We start from the raw sequence: 20,286 nt of genomic DNA, 5'->3' as shown, positions 1-20,286 counted from the left end.
CTGTTAGAGATTGAAGGCATTAATAGTAAAAAAAAAAAAAAAAATATGTCATAAAAAAAATGCACATTTTGAAGTTTATGGAGTTATACATGTAGTCACTAAAGACAAGGTAAAACAGAAAGGTGCAATTGCAACATGTTTCTTATTAAAGCTATTATTTCCACACCATCATTATTACTATTACTGGCTTTTAACCTTGTGTAAGCCTGCATGCAGCCTGAGATCCTCAGGAGCCCCCTGAGTGGGTCCAGGTTAAAGACTAAACATGATAAGCATGATAAGCGTGACCTGTGCTCCTCACTAGGTTGGGTGCAAAGTCGGCATCGACTGTCAGTTAGCCTGGCAATTAGCAATATAAGAAAATGAACCCGGTAGCACTGACAGTCAATCAGATTTTATTTCCATCACCAGTTTAACCACCCCGAGGTGTGCTGAGCCGTGCCCAAGATCGACCGTCTTGTCAATCATTGGTCAAAGAGAAATTGAACAGTTCTGAAACACAACCTCTTACACGCAGGAAGCGTCTATAGTGACATTCAAAGTCAAAGTTGTATCGTAGTAGACAGTCTATCCATTTAAAAATTACTTCTTTTTTTTTCCCAGCGAATCTCTTAGTTACACTAATATTGTTCATTTGAGGCAGACATTTTGAGTTGTCTGATTTTTTTTGAAAATAAAAATCTTGTGAGGAGCTGGGAGGAAAGGGAAAAAACATAGTCAGCATACCAACAAGCAACCAGCAGGGCTTCGCCATTGGTTAAAAACACACCCTCAAGTGGGTAGCCCTGTTGTAAATGCAGCTCCCAGCTGAAATGCAAATCCATGTGTCAAGTCAAACCAAGTAGAGCCAGGCCAGCACATTTGCAACTTTGGAACAAACTGTCCGAGAAACTCCATCAGTCAGTATGTTCTTATAAATTTCTGATTAAAACGTACTTTTTACACCTCAGTGGCTCACCTGGTACCACGTATCAAGGCTTAGTCCTTAAGGTGGCTCGATTCTAAGCCAAACCATTGCCATTTGCTTCATGTCATCCACACTCTCTCCCGTCTATCCCGTCTCTCTCTACTGTCACTGTCAAATAAAGCAGAAATGCCAAAAACTTATCTAAAAAAAAGACTTACTTATACTGTGAAGCTTTTTAGAATTCAGACTTTGACTATTCATTTTCACCTCTTTCATCCCTGTTCGATAGTTAGTCTATTTTTCTTACTTGAATTGTCAGTAAACACAGGGAACAATGAGCACTCATCCTTATCCACTAACAAGCTCACAAAGAGTCATGATGAGGCTGCGTTAAAGAGAAAGTAAAAATACAGAAGATGAGGGAGGCCTTCCTCAAAAGAAGATGGAAAAGGAAATCACAAACCCAGTTAAAGAGAAAGGAACAAAGAGGTACTAGTAACATCACTGGCCACAGAGAATCCCATTGCCAAAAAAAAAAAAAAAAAAAAAAAAGATTTTGCACAACCTCAGTCATCATTATACCATCACCTAGCACCACAATGCAAAAACGAATAAATAAATCAAAAACATTTGAATCCCATTCCTTGTTTCAACACCAAGTTTTTCTTGTGTCTAACTCCAAGCAATTAATGAAAATACTGTCTTTAATAACTGTTGATATGAATACCATAATGACATGTTGTTGATTATCGCTGCTGAACATAAAGAAGAAGAAAATTTCAAATGGCTCAACATTAGCCAATAACCTTTCAATTAAGCACTACAATTACAAAATTATCATCTATGGACATCATCTATCAGCATTCACAGTATAATGCTCTTGTTAATCATATTGCCTCTTTTATCAATTATGGTTTTATTTATTTATGTTGTTTTTCTGCAAATGGACATCTCAAGGACTTACTGTGTTGTCAGTGTCACGACTTTATTTATGTACTTTGGTATATATTTTTGTCTGTAGTTGAACTGTGGATGTTGTGCCTTGCATCTTGCCCCCAGAGGAACAGCATTGCGTTCAACTGTGTGCTATCTCGATGGAAAAAAAAATTGATTTGATCTTCAACTTTATCTTGCATCTGTGAAAATAGCGCCTAGCCTTCAGGGGGACTATATGCTGCAGGAAAAGCAACACTGACATGATGTATAAATAATAATGACCTTTGTTTAAGATCTTTCAAAACTCAGGTACAAAGACGTCTGACTACAGCATTGTATAATAACTGTAATCCAAACAGATCGTGTTTTCTCAGGTATGCAAATAATTGCAGTAGTAATTTAATGAATGCAAATATAACCGTTTCCATGTTCTTAAATAGTAACACTAATCATCAATCAATCTTAGAAATCAATCTTAGAAATTTTGCACAAATGAAAGAAATATGACTATACAACTGATACAGTATCAGTTATGCAGTCTCTCCCTCTCTCTCTCTCTCTCTCTCTCTCTCACACACACACACACACACACACACACACCACAGCAGCACATTTAAGCAAATGTATTATCTCCTTTTTTAAGATGCCATATATTCACTTGTGATGATTCTGCTCCTCCCACACAAGGACATCAGTTTCCTCTTGGGGAAGCTTTCGAGACAGAACAGCTCTCTCTATCACCAAATTGTCAGACTAAATAGAGGGAAAAGAGATGATTTGATTGGTCACAACTGAAGCCTGGTCCATCATTACTGTAATCCTCCTAACACAACATCATCGCCAACTGCGATGCAGGTGCACCACATGCATCTAAGCATGAAAATAGCCCGTCACCGTGCCCCATGTGGTCTTGCCTCACACCTTTAACTCTGCTCTGCACTGTGCACCACTGATTCATGAAAGAGTCCAGAAACATGGATTTCCAGACATTGTAAGGCCAAAGGTTTTGGGCAGAGGACCCAAGTGACTTCAATTTTATGTTCCAGTGTCAACAATTCTGTCTTTCCCACCATCAGATGCCGTCAACCTCACTTCACTCACTCAAACTCAACAACAGCAAGAGTTGTACAAGAAGAAAATGATTCCCAACTTTATTCAAACTCTTACATCTCAGTAATGGGTGATATATTCAAATCCCAAACACCATTTATAGTAACCAACATTATGCTATCAAAATTCTAAGAAATCTCAAGCTCATGAGTCTCCACATACATATTTGATATTTCCCTACAAAGTAGAAGTTAGTACTTGTCAACCACCAAGACTTTAATTTGCACTTAGTACTTTTGAGAGGTTTGATAATGTAACTTGAATCTAACAACTATCCAGAATTTAAAATGTTTAAGCTGTCAGTCCAAATCACAGCTTTTGCAGTGCAAGTGTCACTTGTATGAATTAGGCTCTCCCAAACCTTGCTATCGTTATGTAACTGAGGACACTCTCAGGTAGGAGTTGTTAGCTGACTGACACCTATAATCCTCACCCCCCCACTCTCCTCTCTCTCTGTCTGCCTATCCTAATTATCCTGGTCTGAGAAATCTTTGTTGGCGTCTGTTGATGCCATCTGACAGCATCACCAGTCAAGGGCCAGAGATTAAAAGCAGGAGAATTGCCATGTGCCAGTTAGGTTTAAGCTACTGCCAAGAAGCAAACATAATGAAAAAAACTGTTGCAAGACAATTCCACAAAATTTCAACAATATGTTCTCCAGACACCCTAATCAATGAAAATACAAGAGAAATCACAAAGGCCTCTACAGAAGCTAAAAAATAAAGTATCAAGATTCTGTTTTCAGCTAATAAATCCACTCTTTGGACATCTTAGGGTACTGTAGTTCTCTGCCAAGCAAGGCAATTGAAGTTATATTGAGAAAACAGCTTCTTGCAATCGTAAGCTGCTCACTATCTTTTCTCTCCATCCTCTCAATCTCTGTAATAATTGATGAATTAAAGTACATAGAGGCCCTGGCCAATGTGTTCTTTTCGGTGACCCTCTTTTCGAGAAGAAGACATTCAACCCAGAACTGTCAGAGTGAATAACAGAAGCCTCCCAGTAGTCATCATTAGTCCATCACAGACAGCAGCCGATCAGAGAGTCACTTCTGAGCAAAACTGGTGTCTGTCTGGATGATTTGACACCCCAAACATGGGAGGCATTCCAAACACAGGCTTTTGATAGAATGAAAGAGACATGTGGGAGGGACAGTTTGGTCTCTGCTCCACAAGCTACCCACAGCAGGCAGTGAAGTACAACAAAAACCTATATGAACCGAGGCATAAAAATATTGTGAAACTGTGACAAAGCAGCGTAAATATAACTTCTTCAGACATGCTTGACATCAAACTTGATCTGAATTTCTTTTAAATTATTATTTATTTCATGATTTTTCTGGTGGCACATCTCTCATTTTTCACTTTTCTTTGTTTTTTTTTTCTAAATGTATTTTTCTTTCTTTCTGTCTGTATTTGACAAAACTGGCGCAGGGCTCAATCAGATACCCTGCAGCTTGGCAAAAATGCGCTTAATCATGCAGAAATCACCCTCTCAGTAAGGGAGAGAGAGAAACAACCTTCTGTGTTTTTTTTTTTTTGTTTTTTTTTTATTTATTTATTTACATCACAGACCATTTGACTAAGGTCCAGTTATCAGTTTGGTGCAGCTTGTTAGCAATTTGCCAAAAGAGGTCAAAAAAAGAAGAGGAAAAGACAGAGACAGAGAATAAGACAGATACAAAGAGTGTTTGAAGAGAAAAGACGAGTGGATCAGAACCGGCGAGGCCTTACGTGGTCTGAGCCATCACATTACTCATTCTGATCAGGGATAATGACGAGCTGTGTCAAAGGAGCACCGGCTTAACAGATGGTCTTCAAGCTCACCCTTGAATCTCTGACATTGCTGAATCAGCCAACTGAAACACCATGGCATATTAAATGCTCCTCATTTTATCTTGCCTTTGTTTAGACAAGGGTATTATTTTGTTCAGTGGGGTTAAGTTGCCCAGGTTCGTGAGCTGTTTGGACAGTGTGACAGTCTGCCCGTTGTCAGCAGTGACAGTGGTTATCCTGCCCAGAGAAATTTTGGAGCTGCAGCCAAATTATGGTGATAGTTCCCATATGGGCACAATAATGGCAGGGCTTCTCTCTTAGTCTAGGTGTCTGATTCTGATCTCTAAAATCTGTTTGCCTGGCTCAAACTTCAAAATCATAGCCTCTTTTGTATGTATGCCCATCTTTGTCATTTGTGTGTACTCCAATGCCAATATCTGACTGCCTCTCTGTCTGTCAAAGCTCTGAAATAATATTCATAGACACCTATCTAACTGTGAGTCAGTCTGTTGATCTCAACTCTTTTATGGGGATTAAAATATCTGTCTTTCTGTCTCTGGCAGACTAGCCTGCTGACTAATCCAAGTAATTTCAGCCAGCAGACAGATTGATTGTAGGCCTAAGAAGGAACACTTCTTCACAGATCACAATTTTGACAACTAACCTGTTTATTATCTGCTATTGATTTGTTTGCTTTCTGTGCATCATCTGTCACAGTACACTGTGCTCAGAGCAATCTACTCTTTGCAGACCCGGGTGATTTTTTGGTGTAGTTACAGTATGTGCAATAATCTAATTTTACTTTGCAGAGTTGGGTGGATTGCTCATTTGAAAGTAGAGTTACAGAGCACTTACAGGGCACAGGTTAGAAGTCTGAGTGTTTTGTGTAGTGCTGTAATATACTGAATATAACTATATGAAATGTCTGTTTTGAAAATCAATAATAGTAAGGGACTTCCTTTTTGCTGATGGAGTAGGCAGACATTGTGAAACCACATTCCCAGACCCATCGCAACTGACCCACTGAATAATTTGAAAACTCAACATTTATCACTGAAAGGGATAGACAAGTGGTTAAAGAATCACCAAAGACCTTAACAGAGAAGAAACAGCACACAAAGGGTGGCACATTGGTAATATTTTACAATAAGGTACACAAAATTTACCAGGGAACAAAATAGGAACAAATAACTAAAACTAAATAACTGCTAATAAACCATTATTTAAGGGTAGTTCTTGAATAACTCCTAATCAAATCAAATGTCAAGTAGTGAGTTAATGAGTTAATAATTAGTTAACTGAGAAATGAGAGAGAAACAAATGAGGAACAATGTGATAATTGTTGAACTGAATTCCCTAATAATTCCTAACAGAGGACAAGTAGATACTGATGAGCTACTAGAGAACAGATTTAAATCCTTTATAAATGAAACATTAGTTAATGATTAGTTCATGAATATCTGTGAGCCATCATACTGACCACTTTCCTGATGAGCACAAAACTGGTCACAACTCATTCATTACTAATTACTTACACATAAGTTACTGTTTTTGTGCACCCCCAAGTAAAGTGGTGCATAATACTGACTAGTTACTGAGTAGTACCTCAATATTTCATCATTATCTTACCGTTACTTACCCTTTTATGCCTCCTCAAGTGATGAAGTAATGAGGGACTACCTAGTAACTCTTCAGTTTTATATACTACTTTACTTGAGGGGGCATGAGAGAAAAAAAAACACTAGAGGACTAGAGAAACAACAACAAAAAGGTAAGGGGAAATGATTGACTTGATTAACTCAGGTAATAGAAGTAAAAAAAAAAAAATGACAGAGAACATCTTGGATGACAAATTAGAAAAGAAACTGAGATTCATAAAACAAACCTTTTAGGAATTGTGTCCGAAGCAACAAAATTTTTAGCAAGACGACTCAGTGCACAACAAATTATAAATTCAGTACACCAAATCTGAGACCTTTGAACTGATAAAATAACCTATGAACTGCAAGAAATTCAAAAACTCTTCCTTTCCTTCCATAGGAAAAATATAAAATGATGAATCAACTGCCCCGTCACAAAAAACAGATATAACTAAATTGAAAACAAATAAAAGCCCAAAGAATGACAGTTTTCCAAATAAATGATATTAAATCTTCCTTAAATATTCCTTAAATTAACAAAGCTGTGGCTCCACTATCATGGACAGAAGCTATGATAACAATCATTCTGACTTAAGGTAAAATTAAAGAATATTTTGAATCTCAATGTTCAATTTCTATATTGAGCATCAATTATTAATTGTTTACATCTATAATCTCAAAAATGATTGAATGCTCATGGCCAAATTTAATAAATCAAGATCAGCCAGGATTCCTAAAAGGTTGACAAACACAGGATAACATCAGACAAACTCTAATGAATAACATCTAACATCTAAGTCTCTGGTCAGTCTTGATGTAGAAAAGGCATTTGATAGAGTTAGCTGGCCTTTTCTGCATAGGGTACTGGAGAGGCTGGGTTTTAATTTTGTAGGTGCATGCAATCTGATAGAGACCCAACCTGTAGAATCTGTAGAATAAAGATCAATGACCATCTGACAGGCAGTTTTAAGCTGTTTAGAGGCAACTGCCATGGCTGCTGCCTTAGCCTTTCCATTTTTGTACTATTCACAGAGCCAAGCTATCAGGCAAAACCTAAAGTTGAAAAGAATCAATCTAGCAAAAGAGAAACATATTATAGGACTTTTTGCAGATGATGCTGTTACAAAATTAAAACTCAACACTTCCAAAACTATGATTATGGTCAGATGTCAGGTTACAAATTGAACATCTCAAAAACACATGTACTCCCTCTTAACTACATACTAAGTAAGGCAATCAGGCAGAAATATAAATGGAAATGGAAAGCGAAATCAGTAAAATACCAGGGAGTGCTCATCACTCAGGAATTGAACAAAATATATAGGTTAAACAATTGCCTATCTAATAAACAATAGGATACAGCAATCTCAGTTGATAGCATGGGTCAGACATGTTTACCAGTTTATGTGCTCAGGAGCAAGGCCAAGGGTAAAATTTAAGACACTCTGAACTGACAAGGAAAATGGAGGCTTTGCACTGCCACGTCTCGGAGAATACTGGTATGCTGCCCAGATGAGATACGTTATCTATTGGTGCTCCCTGGAGTACCAAGCTGGATGGAAACAAGTCGAGTCAAATCTGGGCCAATCTCAACCTCAGGCCAGGCTATGTGGACAAGAATATACAGACCAAAAAGGAGAAAATTTCACAGTAGAAGAAACACCAAACACATGGAATACAAATTGGTAGGAGATAGTAAACTTTTGACTTGGCCCTCTGAGATGCCCGGATTTAAACCTGGAGAGACAGATAACACATTTGTAAGGTGGAGAGAAAAAGGAATAACAGCTACATGTACACTCATACAGGGAAAAAAAAAACTTTTAAAACTTTTGAAAGACTCATTGGGGAATTTAATTTAGAAAAGGGGGACTTGTTCAGATATGAATTCAGAAATTACAAAAAGGAATTTGAACAGAGGGTAATGAAGTGAGTCAAGTGATGACAGGTGCATACAAACAACCACACCTAAAAGATTGTCTCTAGTAGTGTACATAAATGAAGTGTAAGAAATTCACTACATATTAACTATCTCTTTAAAATCCTGATAATTGTAAAAAAAAAAAAAAAATGGCCCACACAGGAGGAGCTGGTCCAAATGTGACCCTGAGATGAGGACAGTGGTCGGACATTATAGTGGAAATATACTCCATTGTGAAAAAACAGACTCATTTTCTCTGGGCTAAAGCAGGAACCCATGAACAATGCTGGGGAAAATGGACTGAAAAAGAGCAGAGACGGATCTGAAAAATAATGTATCAAAGGTTGTAAAGAGAGGGTTACATTTATATTTATTTTTATTTCTCTTTTTGTCATGAATGTCTTTCTATTGTGGATTTTGTTCAGTGTTCAAACTGCGACATTCATATTCATTATTTTCTTGTGAATATTCTCCTCATTCTTATGAGTATAGGTAAATGACAAACCAGCACTGTTAGGCTGTGAAAACTGTATCTCTTTGTAACAAGTTATGTCTTCCCTGCTCCCCTTTGTATTTCAGATGATGGCAAGCTGTCATTTGAAGAGTTCAATGCTTACTTTGCAGACGGCATCCTGACAACTGAAGAGCTGCAGGAGCTTTTCTACTCCATAGATGGACGGCAGAATAAGTATGTTCCTTAACTGAAATAAGCTCTGCTAAGATTATGCCAGCCTTCATGACTGAATGATGAAAATGGTTGCTATTCAGTGTTTTGTTTTATAACTGCTCAACCAAGGTTAAACACTTGAAAGGGGCAGATACTTCAGATCCTTTGTACTGGTAACTGTGAATACTCATGCCTGAGAGTTACAGCAAGCAAGCTGTCGACAAGTAGCTAACATCACTCGTCACATTATGCATTATACATTATGTGGCGTGGCGTGGCGTGACATGGCATGACATTTGGCATGGTTTTGTGTTGCTGTTGTGTTGAGTACCATGGAAACCGTGCTGTGAGGAATTCTGTGCAGTCATGTGATGTTTCCTGGTTAGGTTCTCTAAAGTCATGTAACTTTTTGGACAAAACTGGGTCCCAAAAATGAACATTCCTAATTAGCTACCAAGGTAATTGGAAGAGTCCTCGCAAATGAGTCCTCAGTTACTGGCTCAAAACACATTTTGAGGGGTGACTCTGAAGGGGTGACTTGAAGAATGAGCTCTGCAATCAAGCTCCAACAGGCTAAATAATGTTTCCTCCCTCCCTTTGGACATGGAATACTATAGATTTCACCACTTCAAAAACTCTTACACCGACGTCGCAATCAAAGAAATCAGCCTCGGGTGATTGTTGAAGTCGCTGGTCTGCGGAGAATATTTAGCCTACCGCCGCCCCAGGAAGATCCACTTTCACATTCAGAGTGCTCTTTCTGAACCATTTCTCACCCGCCAGGGTTATATGTAATGATTTAAAGTTACGTCCTTTTTCCCAAGTCAGCTGGCTTTATTGCTTTTGACAGATTGGAGATTTATATTCATGGGCCACTTACCAACCTGTTTTCCACAACGTAGACACATTTATGATCTACCAGCAGTGGAAATCTGAGCCGGGCTTGTTTGCTTGAATCACCTGGCTTTCGAAGTCCCCTCTAGCTGCTCAGGTGAAATGATTAATTTGCTGTGATTGTTCAAACACCTCGCCACCAGAAGTCATTCAGCAAACTCATGCAGTACACTCAAGTACATGTAGATGTGTTGAGACTCCTTTGAAATGAAAATACCTTTTTAAATTTTAACCCTCAGGTCCTCCTAGAAGATGATACTGTCAGTTTGTCTTCACCAAAGATTATTTTCAATTTTAGGAGAAAAAACATATAATGCTGCCAGTTAGAGGGCACACTGTCTGGCTTAAATTCCATTTTATCCATCTTCTTGTTACCCGTCATCCAACACTTATTTTGAGATATTTGGCTTAGACTTTTACCAGTGCGATTCAAGGACTGTAAGACCTCTCTCAAGGACTGTGGATGTTAATGTTGACTGTGGTGATGCTAAAAGTCACAACCACAAAACTTCGATGGAGTACAATGGTCTTTTCAAATCAGCATACCTGGATGGGCGGAGTTGCAGCCGTTTTTATGTGTATTGTTGTCATGGTTGCGGGCTAGCATCCTTATTGAACAACTTCAGGTGAGGTGGAGCTCAATGAGGTTAGAGCTTTTCAGCCAGTGTTGGCCACTGAAAGTTAACAAACAGCTAAACTATGTCAGTTTGTGGTATTTAAGGAATTATAATAAGTAAAACATATTGGCTTGCTAGTTTTGCAGATGTTGACTGAAGGAACTGATAAGGAGAAGCACAGTCTTGACACAGATTGAAATGTTCACAATTATTTTGCTAATTTCTGCTTTCAGGCTGCAGCCACATATGTGCACATCTCTCAAGCGAGTGTGACATACATTATGGACCTACTAACTCGTCACAGTGGCAAACACATACAATCATAATTTTATTTTGTAGCAGCCAAATGACCACAGCAAACGGTTCGATGACTGCTCTACTCCATTCAGGTTCTGTGCTCTCGAGCTGAGAGAACACTTCCTCTCCAGATAGCACTGCTCAGTCTCTTTTGTCTAAATAATCAAAAAGTGTCAGTAACAGGGAAAAAAAAAAAATATATAGTAGCCAGCAATAGATACACACAGGGTCTTACAGTCATTGTTGAGAAGAAATTTCCCATTAGTGCTGAAATATCTATGGGTCAGTGGCCCATTGATGGTGTGTGAGCTTTCTAATAGCACAAGTCATTAACCAGCTCTACATGTGGCCTTCATCCGACAGTGAAAATGACCTGTAAAATGCCTTTAAAGCAACAGGGGAACTCTCATATAGGAATGGTAGTTCATAAATTACTGAGAACAACTGAGCCTTCACAGTAGTCACCAATGCTGTGTTTGGTACACAATTAGGTATGAAACATGATTTGTATGTGTTTAGAAAGCCAACATAAGTTCAAATGAAAAGGTGCCTCTGGAGCTGACATGCATTCATGAGCAAGCTATATCGTTCATGTGGGCTGGTTAATTACAGAACTGCCATTTCAGTGGAAAACAACAAAACATGAGTTCGTGTAAATGCTGAGGAGGAAAGTGTTGTAATCAGTCCTGATTATGCAACTCTGGCTGAGTTTATTCATTTGCTAAGTGTAATATTTTAGCATTTTTATGGGCATATTTCCGTGAGGCTAACACTGGGCAATTCTCAACGACACTGCCTCCCCAGCACAAATGAACAGAGCGGCAACTTGAATGTTCCTTGATAATTATTTTTCACATTTGCTTTCCCACTTATCTCTTCTTCTGCTCTGACCTGCAGCAATCTAGACACTGACAAGCTATCAGGTGAGTGTGAGAGTGCAGAGTGTGAGTGTCACTCCCGACATTTCTCTATTATTGCAGTTTTAAAATTCAGTAACATAAATGCTTTCTGTCTTGTCAGTGGATCCATATATTTTCTTTTGTAATTATAGCATGAAAAACAGAAATTCTTTTACATTCTTTGAGTTCAAGGGTGTAAAATATCATCCTTATCACCTCAATTAAGAGCAATGCTACAACCATGACCACCACTGTCCATTTTTAATGGTGCTGTGTTTCATCATTGAAAAGGAATATACACACTTTGGCACAGACTTGTTGCCCTATTTTTAAAATTCATCTTAATATATAAGTGGGTGTCAGATGGCCTGGATATAGTGAAGAAATAGGACAGAGACCTGTAAATACAGACAGCACCCAGAATAAAACCTCTGCATAATTTATTGAATGGCAATGGCATCTCTTCCATCTGACGTCAATGGGAAGTTGACTGCCTTCCATCACTGAAGGCCTCTTTCATGTTGGATTTAGCTCACTGACCAGTCATCAGTCATGCTTTGCCTCAAGGCAGTGATGAGGGTCCAGCTTTACAAACAAGGGTTACGGGATTGTTGCTGGGTAAAAAAAAAAAAAAAAAAAAAAAAATCTAAAAATATTTTTGGTTGTTAACCACTCACTGTCTTGGCAGTAGAAGCTTGGCAGACATTTTTGGTTTCAGACAACCAGCACGACACCGCATCATCCACATTTTTTCCAAACAACAGAGCAAAATGGTTGCCAGTTCTTTCCAGATCAATAATAGTTAATAAACCCACAAATGTTCTCACCACCATTCGTGCAGCATTATCCATGTCTGATTAACGCATATGATCGCTCAGTGATGGAAAAGGAGATCATTATAGGAATGGGGTAGGCACCACGGTCAATTATTTTTAAGTGTGAACACTGCTTAACACTGAAACATTGATTACATCTTGTGTAACATTGTGGATTTTGCAACAGTTCTCTAATTTGGTTAGGGTCATGTTAAACTTTGTTTAAGGTTAGGCAGCAGACTAAAGTGAAGGGTAAGGTTTTTTTAAGGTAGAGTTTAAAAAAAAAAAAAACTAAAAATTGAAATGTTTTATATTTTTTACAACAACAACAAAAAAAAAAAACTTGTCATCCGCCACAATGCCCTTACACTCTGTCAGACCTACTTCAATGTCAGACCACTGCCTGTTTCTGTTCGTCTCTGTCACATAATCCGTTTGTGAGGCTAAAGGATTTCAGCACATATTGCCATTTTTAGACTCAGTTCTCATTTCATTTGGGCGATCAGGCTTAAAATAAAAGTTTTGAAGGAGCATCGATATATTTGGGGATGTCACTAAGGTGTCTCCAAGTCTTCCGAAGATGGCATGTTTCACAAGTTTTTTGTTTGTGTGTTTGTTTGTGTGTTTGTTTGTTTGTTTGTTTTGTCAGAGGATTTTGTCAGGAAGATTTAAAAAAAAAAAAAAAGAAGACATTTTAAAGATGGAGAGGTTCCTATTTTTTTCCATTTTCATGGAAAAAAATGTCATGTCTTTGTGTCTACATTTAAAAATGATTGTCACCAAGTTTTTAAAGGTTTAAGGTTGCAAGAATCAAAGATGTTTAAAGTTTTAAATTGTTCTGATGTTGTTACAATAATCTCAGTAGCAACTTGTCTTCTGTCATCCCATCAGATTATTTTTCCCAGCACCTGGGGGAGTATCTGAATGTCCTTTCAGCTCTGGAGAGCCTGAATGTTGCCATTTTAAAGGCAATGGATAAAACTAAAGAGGTAAGCTTTCAACAGAATGCATAATGACTTATATAATGGATCGATATTCTTTTTTTTTAGTTTTCTGTGAATCCCCCGTAATTCAGTCTGTCTTCGCCAATATCTTTGATCACATAACAACCCATGCTGAGTGAAAACAAAAAGGTGCTTGAAAAAGTGTATAAATGAATACAGACACACACATACACACACACACACATACAAGAGCTGGTGCTACAAATGTGTTTACTGCTGATTCATGCCGATAAGAGGAAACACTCCCCTGCACAGATGGAGTCAATGCTGCATCGAGTCTCATTACGAATGATAAGTCAAGCAAACAATAGTGGTGTGGTGCACTTTGACCATGCACTTTTCTGCTATTTACCATAATTTTATGCTCTTTTTGCCATAGATTGTAACATGCCACAGACTGGTATTACTAAAGTCTGTTGGAATTGGCCCAATATAATAGATATTTACGATGATTTTCTTTGATTTTTATTGCTTAAGGGTGTGAACACAATTTTTTTGGTTTGTTTTTTGTTTCTTGAGTTACATGGTCCATGCATTGTATCCTTAGCTCAGCTGATTTTTCTTTTAGTGGTTGTTTCCATTTTTGGTTAACACTGCTAAACACATGGAGGAAGAGATTGCTAGGTCGGTGCTATGCCATTGGTCCCACAGCCCATTATTCCAAATTCCCAATAGTCTAAAAAAATGTCCCACTGGACAAAAAGCCCATTAGTCCAAGAGCCCATCATCCTGAAAACAAACGCACATTGCTCCGAAAATACACACTCTGGAGTTGTCGGAGTTCAGTGACTGTTAAGTTGAGTTTTGCATCACTGCCAAGACCTGCATCCACCCCTGTTCACCCCAACCTTAACCTGAGGAAACCCCAGCCTTAACTTAGCCAGATTTACAGAGTGAACTTTTTTGTTGGGGTTTCAGAATAATGGGCATTTGTTTTCGGGATAAGGGCCCATCATACTGTTGGGCTTTCAATCCAATGGGACATTTTTCAGACTATTGGAGTTTCAGAATAATGAGCCTCCAGAGCAATGGGCAGTCCCTGCTAGACTGAGTGGTGATTTTTGAGGCGGACACCAAAGGCTGAAGTAATGTTATCAATTATCATTAAACGCTGACATTTCTACTGAGCCAAACAACACACTTTTATTGAAACACTAGATATTCCCAACAATCTCCCAGTCCTGGTAACATACCCTCTCTTTGTGGCCAGTGATGTAGTGGCTTTTAGTGGGGACATGTCATACAAGTTGTGTTATCACCTACTAACATAAGTTGAGTATTTTCTGCTCCATCTCGATCTTGCTCTCTCATACATTAGTGACTGACTGGTTGAAATAAATATATAGTGCCTACTCTGAAAAAGTTCAGCTGTTTTCAGCATCTAAAAGCATTTTCATAGGGTTCCATTAAAAAAAAAAAAAAAAAAAAAAAAAACAGGTGGCAATTGAATCAAAAATTGCTTGGTGTGTTTACAGCCTAATGTAAAAGAACTTTTACCTCTGGATGTTGACACCATCTGAGTCCTGTCGTAATGTGCCACAGGGAAATATTCACCTGCAATTCTAGATTTTCCAATTGCATTTAACTAGAACTTCAAAGACTAGCATACAGCCATCTTTTAGACATTTTCCTCCTCTGTCATTGTACATTTTAATTGCAGCAGATGAGAGATGAAGGTCATCCACCAAAGCTTTGTCAGAAAACAGCAGTCTGTAATCAGGGATGTATATTGTTATAGAACTGGAAACCAACAGCAGAAGAGATGTCCGCTGAATAATCATGCTTCTTGTCTTAATTAGAGCACCTTGTTCTTCCGCTCCAGCTCTCCTTTGCTCTGTCAAAATGAGGAAATCCACAGAGGGTCGTGCAGTCGCCAGTTAACAGATGTGGTCTGTCACAGAATGTTCTGGACTGCTAATCCCATGATGCCTTCGAGTAGCATCTACTCGTCATTACGGGTTTTGACAAAGCGCTGCTGCTCGGTTGCTTCATTAGCATGTTTGTGGAGATGAGGCTCCTCTGAGAATGCTTAATCATATTTGTGTTTGGGGAGTCGAGCAGCTATTATATCTCCTATTAAAGTCTTCCCACCTTGGAATTTGGGCTTGTGCTACTGAATAATGTACGTGTGGAGAGAATTAATTATCCCATGTACTTGCAGCTGTCACACATATCACAAGAGCTTGTCGTCGAGTAGCTATCAGATCATTGCTCATTTCCTTACTGTTGGTCCTCCAGTTAGTGTTCTCTCTCTCTCTTTCTCTCTCTCTCTTTCTCTGTCTCTCTTTCACAGGAGTACCAAGGCTCCAGTGTGCTGGGCCAGTTTGTCACCCGCTTCATGCTGAGAGAGACCTCCTCTCAGCTGCAGTCCCTCCAGCGGTCCCTTCAGTGCGCCATGGACGCTGTGGAGGAGCAAAGCAGTCCTGCCCCGTTAGTGCTGCATCATTACTCTGTCACATAACACATGCTAAACCAGCCTCTCCACATTTTTCTGACTCAAAGAAAGTGAGGAAAAAGGGCTTCACTTGCTGCCTTTTGTGAACTGTGTGTGTGCGAGCGTTGTGCGAGTACTGACTAATTTATGCGATGCAGTCAGAAACTGCTTCTGTCTGTTTTTTTTGTTTGTTTGTTTGTTTTTGTTTGTTTGGTTTTTTTTGCAGGTTTGCTTCACACCTTCCCAAAGTTACAGGCTCCTATTGTTACAGTTGTTACAGTTGTTACATTGTAACAGTTTTCAGAGACATGACCCTGTATGGACAAATGCAATGTATCATTTTAACTAACACTATAATTGGATTCTTTTCCTTAATACGAATTTGAACACTGCAGTCCAGTAAAATGTTTTCCCATTACTCCAGAACTGAATGTGGAGAGATCACTGTGTCCCGGGCTGCTTGAGGTTTCATCTGACCTCCCCTCTTCCATCAGAGGGAAGTAACAGAGCCCAGTAATTGAAAATGGAAATAGGGGGAAAAATGCATTAATCATACAATTTAAAATGATGAATTATATTAGTCAAGGCAACAGTATGTCTCTGCAAACTGTTTATAATGGATTTTTTACATCAGTGGAAGCCGATGACTTCCAGGGTGTAGGACAAATCTGCAAGAGAGCAGACAGTAGACTCCTCTGAATCTGGAAAATATAACAGTGGGTTTAGACTTTTCACAGGCATTATGGTGATAGGAGAGAAAAAAAATGATATTATACTGGCATTATCTTTTAAGGCTCATCTCTTTTCCCCCACTGACTTGACTGAGCTTTCTTCTCAATGCCTCTTTACGCTGGCAATTTCTTTATTTAAAGCACTATATTGTAGAGCTGCCCCCATATCATGCTGCTGCTGTAAGAAAAAAAACTGGGAAAATGCTTAAAGGAGCTCTGAATTTATTCCTCTTTAGATCTAAGCTGTTTAATAAATAAAAAGCTTATATTTTCTTTAAAAAAAAAAAAAAAAAATTAAAAAGTGCATATAGGTTTTTAGAGCTTCCATCTAGCCAGTAATAGCTGTGTGCTGCCTCATTATTCTGCATGGTGGGCTCTTTAAAATTCGCCAGCAATTAAAATCTTTATGCAGCTGTCTACTCACCCCACTGAAGAGTCAAATTGGATTTGACTGAAAATTGTCAGTCAGGTAGAGCCCTACTATATTGATGAAAAAAGAAAGAAATAGAAATAATACAACTGTTGAGAGTCCATCATCGATGCTTGATGACATTGTATATTATGAAGACACTGTAGAGCCTGTGCTGTGCTGTTATATGGGATGATGTAGACTGTAATTCATTATGTCCCTGTCACAAATACTCATGCATAAATATATTCTCACTTTCTCACACATGTGGTTTACTCTAGGGTTGGGTACAATACACCGACGCGACCGGATAACCGATTTTACGGGCGAGAGATACGGCTGTATCGGTAGCAGACTCCTCAATCGATACGAAATCCGCCATGAATCCTTAGATGAATCGATTGTAGAGTTGTGGATCGGATATTGCGAGACTATGAATCGGTTGCCTGAGGCTTTACAGTTTTCATCTCTAAACAACGCGAGAGCTCACGAAAGGACTCTCCCGCATGCTCCGTAATGTTAATGCGCACCGGTCCGCGCCGAGAAGGGCGCAGCGCGGAGCTGGTTGGCGCCCTGTGAGGTCAAATCTGGGTGGCACAGCCCCTCCAGTGGTTTCACCTGCACCTGCACCACCAAGAAAAAAATTTGCACCGGCACCGTACGAGTCCAAAAGGCAGAGAAACTTTCCAGGCTACAGGAGCGCACTGACATAGATTGTGTAATAAAGCGAAGAGGTGCCACTCTGCTGTAGTTTCACTGGCTAACAGCAGCACACTGGCTTAGCTTGTCTATTCAGAGAAGAGGTATCACTTTGGCTTATTTTTCATATTCAATCTATGTTATCACAGGAATGCTCCTGCTCATTCATTGTTGAATTGTTAGGTCTGTTTGATAAGTAATTTACATTTTTAAAACAAATAATAATTTAACATATTGTTAAATTGCTTTTAGGGTTGTATCGAATCGTATTGTTCTTAAACCGTATCGAATCGTATTGTTCTTAAACCGTATCAAATCGTATTGTTCTTAAACCGTATCAAATCGTATCGTTCTTAAACTGTATCGAATCGTACCGAATCGTTCTCTATTAAAAATATATCGTTTCTGAATCGAATCGTAACCCGTGTATCTAGATATGTATCGAATCGGCCTCATGCCAGAGATTCCCAACCCTAGTTTACTCACATAAATATTTACACTCACAGATACCATTTTTCTTAACATGCACGTGTGTTCACTCTCACAGTACATATGTATATTTTCATAATCACATACAATAGATATATGTTTTACTCTCACATACATAAGAAATACAAAAAAAATGAAGTTAATGACAGTTTAATACTCAACTTAATATTCTCAATAACTTACATACAGCCCAAATACAGTTGAAATACTTTTAAATATACTCTAATGTTCTTGACTTTGCTTTTGATGGAGCTCCTTTTTTTCTCGAGTGCATTTTTTGCAGGTAGGGTTGGTGAAAATAACTTTTTGACATTTTTGAAGTTTGTGTCTTGGACTGGTCTGTTTTGGAGTCAGCGAGTTGCAGTTGGATACTAAAAAAGTGAGGAATGCAGCTTGTTTTAGAATAATACTGAAGTCTAGTGCAGTGTCATTTAAGTAAAAAATAAGAGGAGGTACTTGATGTAGATGAAGACAGACACTGTGGCATGTTATTACATAATGCACTGAATGATTACATATTTGTCAAAAACAAAAAAAAAGAGAATAACTACCACATTAGCCTATGCAGTAACAGCCATAGTGAGTTATTACAAAATGCAGAAGAATTTAGTACAGTTTGTGTTCGAGGCTTTTATAACAAAATGCAGGTGATATTTGAAAATCAGGGAAAATGTATTTCATTTTGAAAGATTATTACAATATGTTATTACATAATGTATTGTTACATCATCCTTACTCCAGGCGACCTTCAACAGTAGTGCCCCTTTAATTGTTTGAAAACTAGACTGGCAAGAACCACCAGTTTCTTGTATTACTGCACCTGAAATGAATCTCCAAAATGAAAATGTGCCTTGTAAGCATTTATTTTGTACAGCCAAACATTGGCCACATTGCAACAATTGGCTACATCATTACTATGTTGTTTAATAATATTCTTTACAATAATTGACTATACAGTGTCATACTGTGCTATACCACAGTATTTACTGTTGTGTGCCATCAAGGCTGCAGAGCACCAGACCATCACTCCACCGTCAGTTCTGCTATAAATTGGAAAAGTGTCGTCAGTGAGGCCTTGGTCTGAAGCTACAGCAAATACAGAAAACACAATTGATCAGTGCTACTCCCTGAAAAGTATACCTTTTTTTCCAAGGTATGCTTTTTAGCACAAAGCTTTGACAAGCGCTTCAGTGTTGCAGCTGTGTCTACTGTTGCTTAAACAATGTCATCACTAATGGGCAAACTGCTTAAAATTCAAAAAGCATAATGCGCCACAAAATCCAAATGGGAATCATAAAATCAAAACAGCTCTATCTAACTGGCCCCAATTAGGGATTTGGTAAGCCTGTGAGTAAATGAGCCACTTTATGCAATGGCAGTACAATTATTTTTTAAATCATTTACTGCACAAAAATCTCCCTTTTTTTTTTCGCAGACTTCAGCATCTTTGCTCCCACATTGTTTTGCAGCACCACTCCTCATATGATTAATGCTATCCCGCAGATGCTCGGCAGCACAGTCCATCAAGGAGTGTCACTGATCAGACGGTTTACCTTGCCAGCAGTCCATCACGCAAGACTAAAGAAACAAGAGACAAGTTTTTAAGTGGATTAGCATGTTATGCTGGCTTTGCCGCCGTTTAATTGAATTGACTCTTCCAAATTCAAAGGATGAGGTGATTTCCTCCCTGTTCTGCCATATGTCAGCGCAGCTTTTAGATGGCTCGTCAGCTGCACAGCATGTGTCAGTGCTCGACGGATCTCCAGCTCCTACCCCCTCTCACCTCTGGGTGCAACCCTGGTATTACTGGATATAATGGAGTGATTATAGCTAAGGTGAATTATTGAAAGGGTCAGAGAGGCAGGCTGATAAGGGTGTCATTGAAATAGAGAGAAGGTGAGTCATGGAGAAATAGAGAAGCAAAGAAACTTGAATAGAAAAGGTGAATGAATGACAGCGAGACAGTGAGTGTGAGGCAGAACGCCGGAGAGACAGGAACATGTGTACAGACTGAGATGGTGGGGAGCTTTTTTGGATTGTTC

The 20,286-nt window shown here is 38.7% G+C and overlaps 1 protein-coding gene across 1 annotated transcript in view; it reads left to right on the top strand.

Moving 5' to 3' along the window:
- The window catches only part of necab3 (N-terminal EF-hand calcium binding protein 3), a 52,328-nt gene that overhangs the window by 12,156 nt on the left and 19,886 nt on the right, over positions 1-20,286 (top strand). The window contains exons 3-6 of the mRNA XM_030051981.1: positions 8,869-8,977; positions 11,662-11,687; positions 13,370-13,467; positions 15,776-15,912. Coding sequence (XP_029907841.1) covers positions 8,869-8,977; positions 11,662-11,687; positions 13,370-13,467; positions 15,776-15,912 — 370 coding nt within the window. The remainder of the gene's footprint in view (positions 1-8,868; positions 8,978-11,661; positions 11,688-13,369; positions 13,468-15,775; positions 15,913-20,286) is intronic.

Source organism: Myripristis murdjan, chromosome 5, assembly GCF_902150065.1.
Source record: "Myripristis murdjan chromosome 5, fMyrMur1.1, whole genome shotgun sequence".
NCBI classification, from domain to species: Eukaryota; Metazoa; Chordata; class Actinopteri; order Holocentriformes; family Holocentridae; genus Myripristis; species Myripristis murdjan.
This window is presented reverse-complemented; position numbering and strand designations above follow the sequence as displayed.